This window comes from Perna viridis, chromosome 10 (genome assembly GCF_037379345.1).
Source record: "Perna viridis isolate PV_CMFRI_1.1 ecotype Kerala chromosome 10, ASM3737934v1, whole genome shotgun sequence".
Lineage (NCBI taxonomy): Eukaryota > Metazoa > Mollusca > Bivalvia > Mytilida > Mytilidae > Perna > Perna viridis.
Genome location: NC_142454.1, coordinates 26,002,668 through 26,015,629, shown reverse-complemented (window position 1 = coordinate 26,015,629; position 12,962 = coordinate 26,002,668). Strand labels below are relative to the sequence as shown.

Sequence of the window (12,962 nt, the reverse complement as noted above, 5' to 3'; positions counted from 1 at the left end):
GTGATTAATAAGATACATGTGATGCATATAGAATGTGCCTCCGTTGCAACTCTCACGCAATGAAAGTAATAATTAATCGTGAAGGTAATTCCAACGTTTGTACTAGAGCTGTTTTTCTTTGAACAGAATGGTAAAGGATAATTAAAACAGCACGTAAATTTTATACATTTATTTGTGGAGTAAAGGAAGAGGGTTATATCTTCATTCAAATCGGAATCCTGTTAATTTTCTTAAAACCCTTTGTTAAAAGCATATCTACATGTACATGTGTATAAGGTTTTTATTCATATTCCCGCCTTCGGTTCACTTGGGCAATACTAGATAATAATAGTACTTTAATACCAAATATGAACTATATATACAAGTATATCGCTAGTATATTACATGCATAATTCCATTCTGTATCTGTGTAATGTCACTCAAGACGCAATACACACGCGTGTCACATATAAAATGTCGGCTAAACTACCAAATGGATGTCTGAATACATGTATTTTATTGCTAATTTTAAAAATTTAATTAATTTATGGAATAATAAAACCCTTGATTAAGGTTTGTATTATATCAAATGACTAACCCCAGTAAGGATCGCCTTAAATTTAGAAATAAAACATACACTAGTGTAATATGATACAGAATACTATAGAAACATTGTAATATTAAGTCCTTTTTGATATATAAATGTACATCAGCAACGCAGAGACACACACACATACACGAAGCCCCTTCTAAATTAATACAGGTCAATAACTATACTATGTAAGAAAGGACATGATCTTTCAACTCTATACTCCCGTGTACTTTCTCCTCTCTGACACCAATATACACACGTTTATCTGAAATAAAATTTAACTTAGTATTTCACCGAAACAACAGCTTCAAAGAAGAATACCTAACAAACCATAGAAACAACCAGCCTACACCCCAGATGATTAGGATGACTGTTTTGCTTTTAACAAGTTCCAAGATTCTATTTTATAATGCATGGACAAACTGAAACGAGTATAATTACATGTTTATAATAGAATTTTACGTCAACTGTTTACTATCATTATTGTTATTTCATGTATTTCTTCATTATCATGCATAGTTTGGCATCTAAACATCAAAGTTTTACGTGGAAAATCCGCTACAGCTTCCAAATACGCATCCCATAATACTTGTACATGTTACAATTCTGAACAAAAAAAATAGCCATGCACATTGTTTTCAGTGCAAGCGAGAATGTCAACTTCCTTTATTTTGGATGTACGACTGATTCAGAGCACGCAGGTCTGTTCGATTTGTCAAGTCGTTCTCGTCATTTTTGCATAGGGACGTTAAACCATATCAGTAAATTTTTTCCAAAATTTATCACAAAATTAGCTGCGTTAAACGTTTCCGGAAGGGATTCGGTCCTCGAGAAATCGGGAAACACGGATTTTTTTCTCTTAGGAAGCAATAAAAGGATATAAAAGTTCTGTTTAATGGAAGTATTTACATTTTGAGAGTTGTTGGCTTGAAAAATAAAACACAACTGGGTCCACCTAAACACCGCAAAGACCGGTCTAAGTGCACTAAGACCAATAACATGAATAAGAAGAAGTCACTTTTCACAAGTAAAAGCACTCCCAGTGAAAAGGACATGTAAAACTGCATGTAATGCTTTAACTTAATTATAAAAAAGTAATTACATCGTCAGATTTTTAGTCTTTTGTGCAAATTGTTCTCGGTACGTCTCAGCCATTACGTGGGTAACAGACCCTGACCTAGACTCTTTGATGTCTACTGTTGGGTGTGGATATTTTTATTTATTTGTTGAACATTGGTTTTAACATTTAAAATCAACCATGTGGACATATGACAGTGCCTAGGTTTTAATTAACTAGTAGTATTTAGTCGTAGATAATTTATTCATCAAATATTTCATGGAATTTACAATCGTAAAGAGTACAAATTGAGTTGAAATTAAAACACGAATGCGAGGGAATTGATATAAAAAAATAAAAACCCTTGAAAATTTATTCAACTTGAGCAATAAATTAAATGCATGCATTTTCATCAATTTGAAAAAAAAATAAAAAAATAAATATATATGAGAATTCGCTTGTTCCTATTTAAAAGAGTAATCAAGGAAACCAAGATTATTGCGGTAATCAAAAGAATGTAATCCAGGGACAAAGACCCGACATGGAAAACAGACATACAAAACAAAGAACATAAAGTAACTAAAATCATACATACAAAGTAACAAAAGTAAATGAGCAACTCGGACTCCACTAAAAAGTGGGAGCATGGACCAGGTGCACCGGTAGTGTAAGCGTCCTCTGCTTTTCTAGAAACACCCGCCGAGTTGCTCATAAAAAGTCAAGTCCAGGGTAGACAAACGAGGAAAGGAAAACTATGACCCGTTGAATACATCAGTTTTCATGGTGCTGATGGAAACACCACAACGATCCACGAGTTCATGATGACGACCATAAAACTTATGTAGTGATGACTTCAATCTTGTAGCAACATAACCCTGTTCCAGAAGCCTATTTGTTAGAGTTCTAGCGCGATACAAAAGGTCTGCGTAGTTTCCGCAAGCTCTGGCATAACGTATGAGGTGTGATATGAACACTCCATACGCAGGTGCTGAAGGAATGTTGCCACAGATGAAAGGAAAGTCATCACGTTTGTCGTAAAGTTTGGTCAATAGTTTTCCTTTACCATCAATTTCTAAGTGTAGGCATTAAGACATCCGATAGTGCCTATATTTCCATTTACTAGTATTAAACTTTTATGAGACAACCGTGGATAATTCGTTATTTCATGCAATTTAAAATCGTAAAAGAGTATCATTTTTTTCCGCTCTGACAACAAGAGATTCTGATAAATGAAATGACATGCTACTTTTATTGAAATGCATTAGAACGAGGTTAAAGTAATTTAAAATAGTTGGTTCAGTTCTGATTTTTCTATTAGTTTCATTATTCTTCCAAAATATTGATACGATGAATAATTGGATAGAGTAAAAAACAAAAACATGATCACAAGTGCCGAAGAACTTCTAGATTTAACATTTAAATCTCAAAGTGTTATTATATTTTGGTAATTTACGATAACCAATTGATTACGTACTTATCAAAAAGATTTTCTGAACAGTTTGTAGTGCAAAATTTATTTGAAACACCTTACGTCCTCCCTTTGTCTGTCCTTTCGGTCGTTTATCCGAATAATTTCACCGCAATTACGTCTGCTATCAATAGAGGTATTTAGATTGGACATACTTTTGGTTGCTGTCTGAAATCAGCTATGTTCTCATTTGCTCAGTGTATAATCTTAACCACAATATTAATAATATTAATATATTTTACTTCATTCGTCTGGTATATTAGAACTGGCAAACTAGATTCCGCAAACGTTTGATTTGAAAGTCAAGTTTTACACCTTTTGTTTTTATTGTACGATAATTTAAACTACATAATACGGTATTTGCAGACCTATCACATGTTGATTGATACCCAACAATTGTGAAAACGTTATCATATTTGCAGATCTTGCCGACTTTATTTTTTCCAAAAACAACAAAATTCCTTGTATCTTTATAATTCAATGGTTTCTAATTTGAATTTGACTTGGGAAAATGAATTAGATTAACAAAACGGATGCCTTCACACCTTCATTTTTACGCGATTTTTCGGTAGATAAAATATTCGCAAGTAACCAAGCGTTTTATTATTGCATTATACAGGTACCTAACGAGGACGTCAGGAAAATAGACCAAAGAAGAAAACAAAATAACTAGGCATTTTCAATGTTTTTTGTTTTTGTTTTTTTTTTTATTTTGATATAGGAAGGTGCTTCCATATATTTAATATTATCGACTAATTAACAGGGTCGTGATTTAATTTAAGGCAAGTTGACACGTTTGTTTAATATACAGCCGATATACGCGAATGTATCCCCAGGGCATGTTCACTGTAATGATTAATACAGGTAGCGCCTCGCGTTTTGAAAAAAAAGAACATCTTAATAACACATTTTTCCTAACATTATAATAAGAAAAAAATGGTTGTCTAATTTTGGCTGAGTTTCTCACATTTTTTTTCACATTCAAATAAGACAAGCAGATTTAAGAGAACTAAATATATGAATGTCTATAACAACCAATTAAATGCAACCTTATGATTATTTTTTCTTATAACTTTCTAATATAATTTACCATAATAATCCATTTCATATATATTGACATATGCCTCTTTCCTTTAGAATAATAAACGTCTAGTGTTACGTTTTAAAATTACTTTATTCAAGAAGTTGTCGATTTCTCATTTTTTCAGTTCATCGCTATCTAGTAAAAAAAAATTCTGAATTTTTTCTATTGTTCTGTTATAGATTTTATCATTGTCTTCCACCACACGACGATGTTGGCATTTTCTTATTTTCATTTTTTCAAGTGTTATTTTCATAAAAGTTCTAAATTAATGCTTAACTAACAGGTTTTGATCATTTTATTACTCATAAGTAATAATAAGTTTTCCTTAATTTATTAATTCATCAATTAATTATTTAGTTTATTTATTTATCTTAAAGAATACAAAAATAATAAAACTATGAAACTACTACACTTTAAATTTGCACTTTAAAATATATCTAATTCAAGCGAGGTAAGTCAATATGATTTAATGTCTAATTTTAGTATAAATATAATATTAGACTTTTAAAATTTTGTGTAGTTACATTGTAACAATACTAAACATATTTTTATACTTGTTTTCCCTTGACAGAATATACTGAACACTCTGAACACACTCTTAACACTACTGACATGATGTTGAATGAAGCTACTGAATTTACTGAAATTGCTCTTGACAACTCTTAACGACAGATACTGAATTCGCACTAAATCGCAACTGAAAACACATTTTAACTCTTAAAACTACTGAAAATAAATATGTTAAGATATTTCAGTAGATGTTACATTGTAAGTAGGAAATGGCTACTTGTGGGGTTATTTCAAGTATAATGATCGTGGGATAATAAAGAGCGCAAGCAAAATTAAGTGAGATTTGATTTGTTTTAAGTAAAGGACGCTTTCCATTTTACACACATTATGTCTATGATTTCTGTGTAACCGTGGGTACATTTTTAATATCTAGCTCAGTTTTCCAAGTTCTGCGTTTGATTAATTTCGTAAAATTCTTTATCATATTAAACTCCTTTAAAGATATATATTTACATGCTACGGGAAATGTCCAGACTAAGTTCTCTCCACCAGCAATGCCAATATCTTCAACATCTAACGAACCACTATTTGTATATGACATTATTACATCATTTGACATTTCATTTGGTGCCCGGAGAAATGCAACTATTTGGTCATTATAATTTTCAGTTGGGCGTGTTACATGGTGTATTGCTGACTTAACACCATTCCAGTTTGAAATACGAATAATGTAAGATTCTTCTGTAGCATTTACTCTCCTTTTCGATTTCAAAACTAATCTAGGCCCTTTGGCACCTTTAACCGCAAAATAAATAAACTTATCATCCTTCGGGAAAGCATCAAACAGTGTTAACTTTGTATTGTTGTTCACATCCGATATGCAAGCTCTACGTATTTCTAAAGTAATATCAAATATGCCTACAAAATAAACATTGTTTATATGACCTGAACTGTTATTAGTTTCAATACTTTCAAATCAAACTTACTGTCTCCTTTAAGAATTTAGTACCATTCTGTGTAAGAATAAAGCAATTGGCGGCACATCATATTTCTGAATTTGGTCTTTTTTGCCTCAAATACATTCAATACATCTAGAAAACAACTGAACAGCTTTTTAAATTTATTTTGAAGTATTGGTGACGTATATATGTTTTGACTTATATAAGGAAAAAATTGTCCATGGTGCATTTCAACTTAATTTGACCTATCAATATCTTAAAAGGTAAACTTTTCAAACACTTTGACAGTAATGTCTTGAGGTTAATACTTCAAGTTGGATTACGCAATAAAATGTCTGTGCATTGTTTCTTTATGTGCCATACCTTATACATGTACATATTTTGCCTGATTCTTAGACGAAGAAGTACTTAGCTACCTGTTTACGAAAAATAGGTTTGTTTTTTTACAATTGCTTAAGCATACAGCGAATATTTCATGTAGATTGATACAATATCTAACCCGTGAGCACATGTCGTCACTCATTGAGAATTAGATGATTTTGTTTCGTTAACCATGTTTTCTTCTTGGTCCGTTCAATAAAAATTGATCAGGCTAATATTCTGCAATACGTATTATAAAGTATTTGGATTAAGTGCAGTAGTTATAATATCCAACAACAGAATTGAAAAGAAAGATAACCTTAAGTTATGATTCAGGCCATACGACTTTGAAATAGCTAAATGCATTGTTTCAGGTACTCATTTAATACTGTAATTATATTCAGTAACATTATTGTTTCATAATGTTTTAAAGTTTTTTTTTATTGTCTTCTTAAAGTAAGGGGATGGTTTGATATCTCTAAGATATTGTTGAAAAAAAAAACAATATTTCATTGAAACAAAAGCATTTCAAAAGCGTCAATATGTAAAGTACCTTGAAATATTTAAGAGTAATGAATTAATTATCAAGTTCAAAATGAAAATTGCTTAAGCGAAAAGCAGTTGTTCAAAACATGGTTAAAGTGACTAAATGAGTGAAATTCTTAGTATAGTGTTTTGTTTGGTTGTTGTGTCATGGTCATTTAAGCAACATCTTTGCGGGTTTGTCCGATATACAATTCTGTATGTTTAGTGTTAGCATGTTCGTCATGATTCGCTTTTTATAGATGGCGCTTTAATTTGTCTGAAGAATAATATTGTAGTAGTTGAAACAAACTAAAACACGAAAACGCGATACAATTTTTGATAATTTGCCTTATTTTTATTTTTCGTTTTTTTCTTTTTTCTAGATAAAAAAAAACTGCAAGATATGAAACCATGCTTCTTGTTAAATATACAGACTACGACAGGCGAAACGATCAGCAAAGATTTGTCCCTTTGTAAATATACATGTATTAGGTACTTTTCTGACTCGATAATGTTTCAACATAATGTTTTTTTATTTCAATGAATACGTACTCATGTTTGCCTATTTATGCCACCAAAATAAGAAAAAGTATACATAAATACAATGCATGTTCATACATCAGCTTGTTGCATTTATATAAATATGCGCCTTACACAGTGCAGTTGCATTTAGGTTTAAGGACTTTGACGATGGATGATCGGTATTGAAAAACGCCATTTAATATTTAAATGATGAATGTTTTAGTTGTCTATTGCAATAAATATAATACATTAACTATTCGTGTTTTAGCTTGGCATTTAGAAATTGGTGAGAACCCTTAGATTTTTGTACCAATTATTTCTAAAACTGTTTCACTAATCAATCTGCATTATGTAAATACAAATGTGTATATAAAAAAAAGGAATACTTGAATCAAAAAGTTAAGATTTATATTAATAAAAATTATTAAAGTCTTGTATTTTGGGGATTTTATTGCCCTTGAAAGAACATTAACACATTTTTTTCTTACTTAACTAAGGAAAAAAAGTAAATCAATGAAAGAATAATAGACAATACATACTTCATTACCAAAAGACCTAAAGCTGGAAGCAGTTTTGTGTCAAATTCTGTTGCTTTAATTACTACATATATTCATAAAAAAGTACATGGATGACTAGAGATATAATGAAATAATTACAAAACGTATTAATAACATAAAGCTAAATTTAAAGACAATATTTAAAATAGCCTTCGGTTTCCTTTTCAAAATCGACCACGTCTCTTGTCATGTGATCGCAAACCATGTTGTACTGGTCAAATGTAAACTGCATACAGTCAGTCTCTGTCAAACATGACCACATGCACTGGTCCTGAGTCGTCTTGATTGTCCTTATTGGATGAAATGTTGGCATTTGTTTTTTTCTGATGAACATGAATTCCCTCAGCCTCGTGGCATTAGTTTCTTGATCTTGACACACCCGTTCACAACGAAGACTGGCTGGAATGAAAATTATCATGTATAGATGATATTATTGTTAATTTGTGTATCATTGTTTATACAAATGTTCATATTTTTCATCCTATCCGTATATTGTTGTTTTGTTATCTCTATTGTTTCGTATCCTTTTTCTTTTCAACCAAAGAAAATAAAATCAGATTTCTTTATTTTGTGCTGATTTTTAATTAAAGATTGATTGTTTTTCAAAAAATGGCTTTATAAATGATTTTTTGGCCTGATAGTGTAACAGCTTTTGATAATGAAAAATATGTATTTTTTGGTATTTTTCAGTATTCCTAAGGGGTATTCTACAGGCTGCATATTTCATAAGTGCCTCTGTTTAATTAATGTTTTGCCTTAGTTCCATTCCATTCCAACACGAAAATGCCATTTACCCTCATTCCACCGACATATCAAACATGCATATCAGAAGTTAAACATAATGCGTTTTTTTTATTATCAAAATATATACATATAAATAAGAAAAGCTCATTCTGTGTTTTGCAACTCTTTTTCCGATATAAATAAAGCATCATGCCTTGGTGTGCTACAGGTACCATATATAGTTGCACTTATCATCTTCGTTTTTGATAATTCCGTTTGTTTGTTTGTTTGTTTGTTTGGTTTTTTTTTAGGAAAAAGATAAGGCGTCCGGATATTGTTTCCGTCATCGAACGGAATTTTAAGTCATAGACAGCATTTCCTTTCCTGTATCTGTTTTATCAAAGTACAGCGATAAAAATACGATTTCTTGGTACCCCTTTAAGGGTTGGTACACTGTGTAGCGTACAAACATTTGGTTTCGTTAACAGGTCTGCACACCTGTCTTTGAAAAATGACTTTAAACAATACATTAATGGATTTATGATGGTGTCCGTCTACTGTATTGTTTGTACAAGAAAAAACAAAAATACTCCTTAAAGTTCCATACCTATAATCTAATTTGTCCTAATTAAAGAGGAATTGGTAGCATACAATTTCAAAGGGTCCCAAGAATTGAAAGCGGTACACTGTATAATGTACGAACTTTTGTTTCCGTTGACAAGTCTGCACACCTGTTTTAGGAAAATGACCAGATTTTCATGATAGCGTCCGTACTACCACTTGATTTGTCAAAATTGATACAGGAATTGGAAGCATACAACTTCAAAGGGTCCCAAGAATTGGTACATACCATTTTTTACAGTCTAGAAGGTCAAACATATTTAAAGAATTATACTTGTCTTGCATGTTATAAATTTTAAAAAATTTAAAAAAAGTCAGAATAAATAAAAAAATAACAATAAAAATAAAGTTAAAATAAGTGCAATAATTACGATAAGTGCTTTTAACTTATTTGTTTGGGAATGCACAATGAGAACTTCCGCGAGTTAAATGCAGTTTTTTTCTAAAACATTGACAGTAATTTTCATTAAAAAATAGGACCCTGAAAGCGGTACATTGTGTACATACGATTTGTTACAATCCTCGAAGCAGTACATGTGACTTTCAATTAGGCCTTTTGTGTAGCTATAATGAGCTAAATTCAATACAGTTATCTCTCTTGGGTAGTTTTAACAATACTTCATTCATTCTTTTAAAGATGTTTGAATGAATCCGTAACTCACGACTTAAAATTTCGTTAAAATACACTACAAATTAACAATTCTAGAGCACTTAATACTCTCAATAACCTTAATTTTCTAATGTTCTATTGAAAAAAAGTATCAAACATATTTTGATGCAGAGATTGTTTACATCAAACAGGAAGATTTCTTGAAATAAAATAACATTGTCATATCGGCAGTTTTTTGTCACTTGCACTCAATCCTTTCCCATTTTGTCTGACTTTCACAAAGACTTTTTTCTTTTTCGTTAGGTATACATTTGCACGTGACTGTATTGCGGCCTTTATGTATGAAAGAGTAATCAAGGGAACCAAGGTTATAGCGGTAATCAAAAGAATGTAATCCAGGGACAAAGACCAGACATGGAAAAACAGACATACACAACAAAGAACATAAACTAAAATCATACATACAAAGTAACAAAAGTAAATGAGCAACTCGGACTCAACTAAAAACTGGGAGCATGTAACAGGTGCACCGGTAGGGTAAGCGTCCTCTGCTTTTCTAGAAACACCCGCCGAGTTGCTCATTAAAAGTCAAGTCCGGGGTAGACAAACGAGGACAGTTCTCCTTTGTTAACGATTAAATCTACTATGAAATAATACATTTTATGTTTTTTTTTTCTCTTTAATTTGAGTCCAGGATCTAAGACTCCATTCACCTATCATGACGCTGGTCTGTAGAACAATGTCAACAATCCCACCTAAACAGTTTCTTCTGACCAACAACCGCAACGCATATACATTGTATGATCTGAATTGACGTTTGATGTGTCGCACGGAATCACTACGAAGCAAGTGGAGAATACAGTAAACCACAAGTTTGTGAAAAACAAACTGGCGAAGGGCCGAGCGAAACCCAAACATAGATTTGCACAAAGCATTCATAAATCAGAGTGAATTTTTTCTTAAATTATTTTTGTACTAGTGGTAATTTAACGTGCACTGGTAAATCGAACACGGCTTACACTTTCTTTAAACTATTGAGTTGTTTTTCGGAAGGTTTTGTGTATTGCATGTTCACCAGTGATTTGTAAAAATATCCACTGTTTTTACAATAGGTTGAGTCCACAAGAATGGTCAGAGTGTTCAGAATGTGTATTTAACCTATACTAACATCTTGTCAATAACTACAATTGTATTACTTAATAGTTTTAATGCATATTTGTTCAAACAAAAATAATCTTAATTATATTTTAATGAATGGAAAAAAATTCAAGCCGAAACGAAATTAGATTTTAAACGAAACGATTTTTTTTTAAATTAAAAAACATTTTTTTTAAATTACCTTCAAGTCTTAATTGAAGTATGTGCGAAAATTAACTGTCGAATTGTAACACCTCCAAATATTTTCAGCTCAATTCAGAATGTTCAATTTTCCCACATTATTTAAGTGCATTTAAATTACTCTCATGCAATTACTGTAACAATGTATTTGTTCAGATTCATTTGAATTTTTTTATTTTGCAAATAATATCAAGCTTTATCAAATAAAACTATTGTCAGTGCATACTGTCAAATGTTCGTTGAAGCATTTCAATGTTAAGTAGAAATAAATGTAATATCTGAAAACCACATTTGCATTGTAACTGTTATGAAATGAAAATCATAGAAATAAAGATTCGAATGATAATCGAAAAAATAAAAGCCAAAGCTAACGACTTACCAGAGAAAAAAGACACAAAAAAAAACAAAACACAACAAAACATGCAATAAACAAAACAACGCATACAAAGAAGCAAAGATAAATGAGCAACCCGGATTCTAATAACAACTCACTGAATTTACCAGTGGGTATGTAACCTCTTCTTTTCTAGAAACAACAGCTGATTTGCTATTGCAATGTCGTGTCCAGAGCAGACGAATGAGGAAAGATAAACTATGACACTGTCTTACTGAATTTACAACAGATCTTGCTAGAAATTCAAGTTTTTTAATCATGTACAGTGTGACAGGTGCTGCTGGTTGATATTCTTACCTATGATATGTGTGTTCATGTTGCAAAGTTATTTTTGTACTGTCTTGTTTTCCATACCTTTGTTTTCTTTCATGACGTTATCAACAATTGCAAGTTTTTTTTATCGAAAACTAGCATAAAATTACGTGCTTGTACATAAATTAAAGATGATTAGAATTGAAAGCGTTTTTATCCTATAAAGCAAACAATACGTTGTATAAATCAAATCATTTGTACTTGAAAAAATAGTAGCAACCTTATGAAATTATTTATATTAAACTATTTTATTTATATATTGTTTTATATTTGGAGGGCAACAAGCAATTTCTTGCGCACTTAGTATACACAACACGTTATTGAACCAGATCTGTTCAATTTGTTCAATTTTGATTTTTTTTATCATTCCTTTGTTGTTCATATGTATTCGAGATTTAAAAACGTTCAAACCCACATATCTGTTTTTGCTCTAAATACGTAAGTTACTCACACGTTTGTGAAAATTTCCAGATCAAGTCTTCTCCACCGGTAATGCCGATTTCTTCAATTTCGATCGAATCGTTCTGTTCATATGACAGCATTATGTTATTACCATATCTATTACCACGTCCCACCATCAGGGTATTGTCGCACCAACTTATCCAGAAATTTTTAAACTTTCCAATTTCCAATTCATTCACAGATGGTACTACTGCAACAATTTGGTCATTTTGATCTCTCAATTGCTCGGTAACATGATGTATCGCCGACTGATTGCCTTTCCAGTTTGAAATCCTGATAAAGTAAAGTTCATTGTTGCCATTGATTTTCTTTTTCGATTTCAAGAGCAATCTTGCTGCATGGGATCCATTTATGGCAAAATATATAAACTTATCACCATCGGGGAAGGCATCGTGTGTTTTTAATTTAGTATTCATGTTGAAGTTAGACAAAATTGTATTTTTTGTTTCTATAGTGATGTCGTACATTCCTACAAAATAAAATTTAATATTGCGTCGTCACGTTAAATCAATTCTGCATTAAATCAAATGTAGTTGCTAATTGAAATATCTTACTCTTTCTTCAAAATCGGAAACATGGATTTTAGTTAATTACGTATTTCGTTCAAAAAGTACAAGATAATTCCTAACTGTAAACTGTATATTCAGAAGTTATTGCTTGCAATATTGTAACTATTTTGTCATTTTAAACACACTTGCAATGTAGACTTTTGGGATATGAAGAAACACCTCGTTTAAGTAATGCCAAAACTTCAATTTCGCAGTTATTCTTCGATAAAATCATCGCAAAAAGTCAATTTAGTAGCTAATGGTATTTTGTTTTTGTTACTTTGTTTTGTTTTGTTTTTTTTTCTGTCATTCATCGCCTTGTGGATGTTTGATTAATTCGT

At 31.3% G+C, this 12,962-nt stretch overlaps 1 protein-coding gene across 1 annotated transcript; it reads right to left on the bottom strand.

Moving 5' to 3' along the window:
• Window positions 1–6,687: 6,687 nt before the first annotated feature.
• LOC148605151 (uncharacterized) lies at window positions 6,688–12,518 on the bottom strand. The gene is made up of 2 exons (XM_088549952.1): window positions 12,063–12,518; window positions 6,688–8,012 (listed from the first exon to the last, which is right to left on the bottom strand). Exons 1-2 carry the CDS (start codon window positions 12,487–12,489, stop codon window positions 7,741–7,743), a joined length of 699 nt encoding a protein of 232 aa, XP_088406078.1. The 5' UTR covers window positions 12,490–12,518; the 3' UTR covers window positions 6,688–7,740.
• Window positions 12,519–12,962: the final 444 nt, after the last annotated feature.

Excerpts from the sequence above, each read along its gene's own strand:
- LOC148605151 (XM_088549952.1), bottom strand. The coding sequence starts at position 12,489 with ATGAATACTAAATTAAAAACACACGATGCCTTCCCCGATGGTGATAAG. Across the intron at positions 8,013-12,062 it reads CTGGAAATTTTCACAAACGT|CCAGTCTTCGTTGTGAACGG; the intron begins GTGAGTAACTTA and ends TTTTCATTCCAG.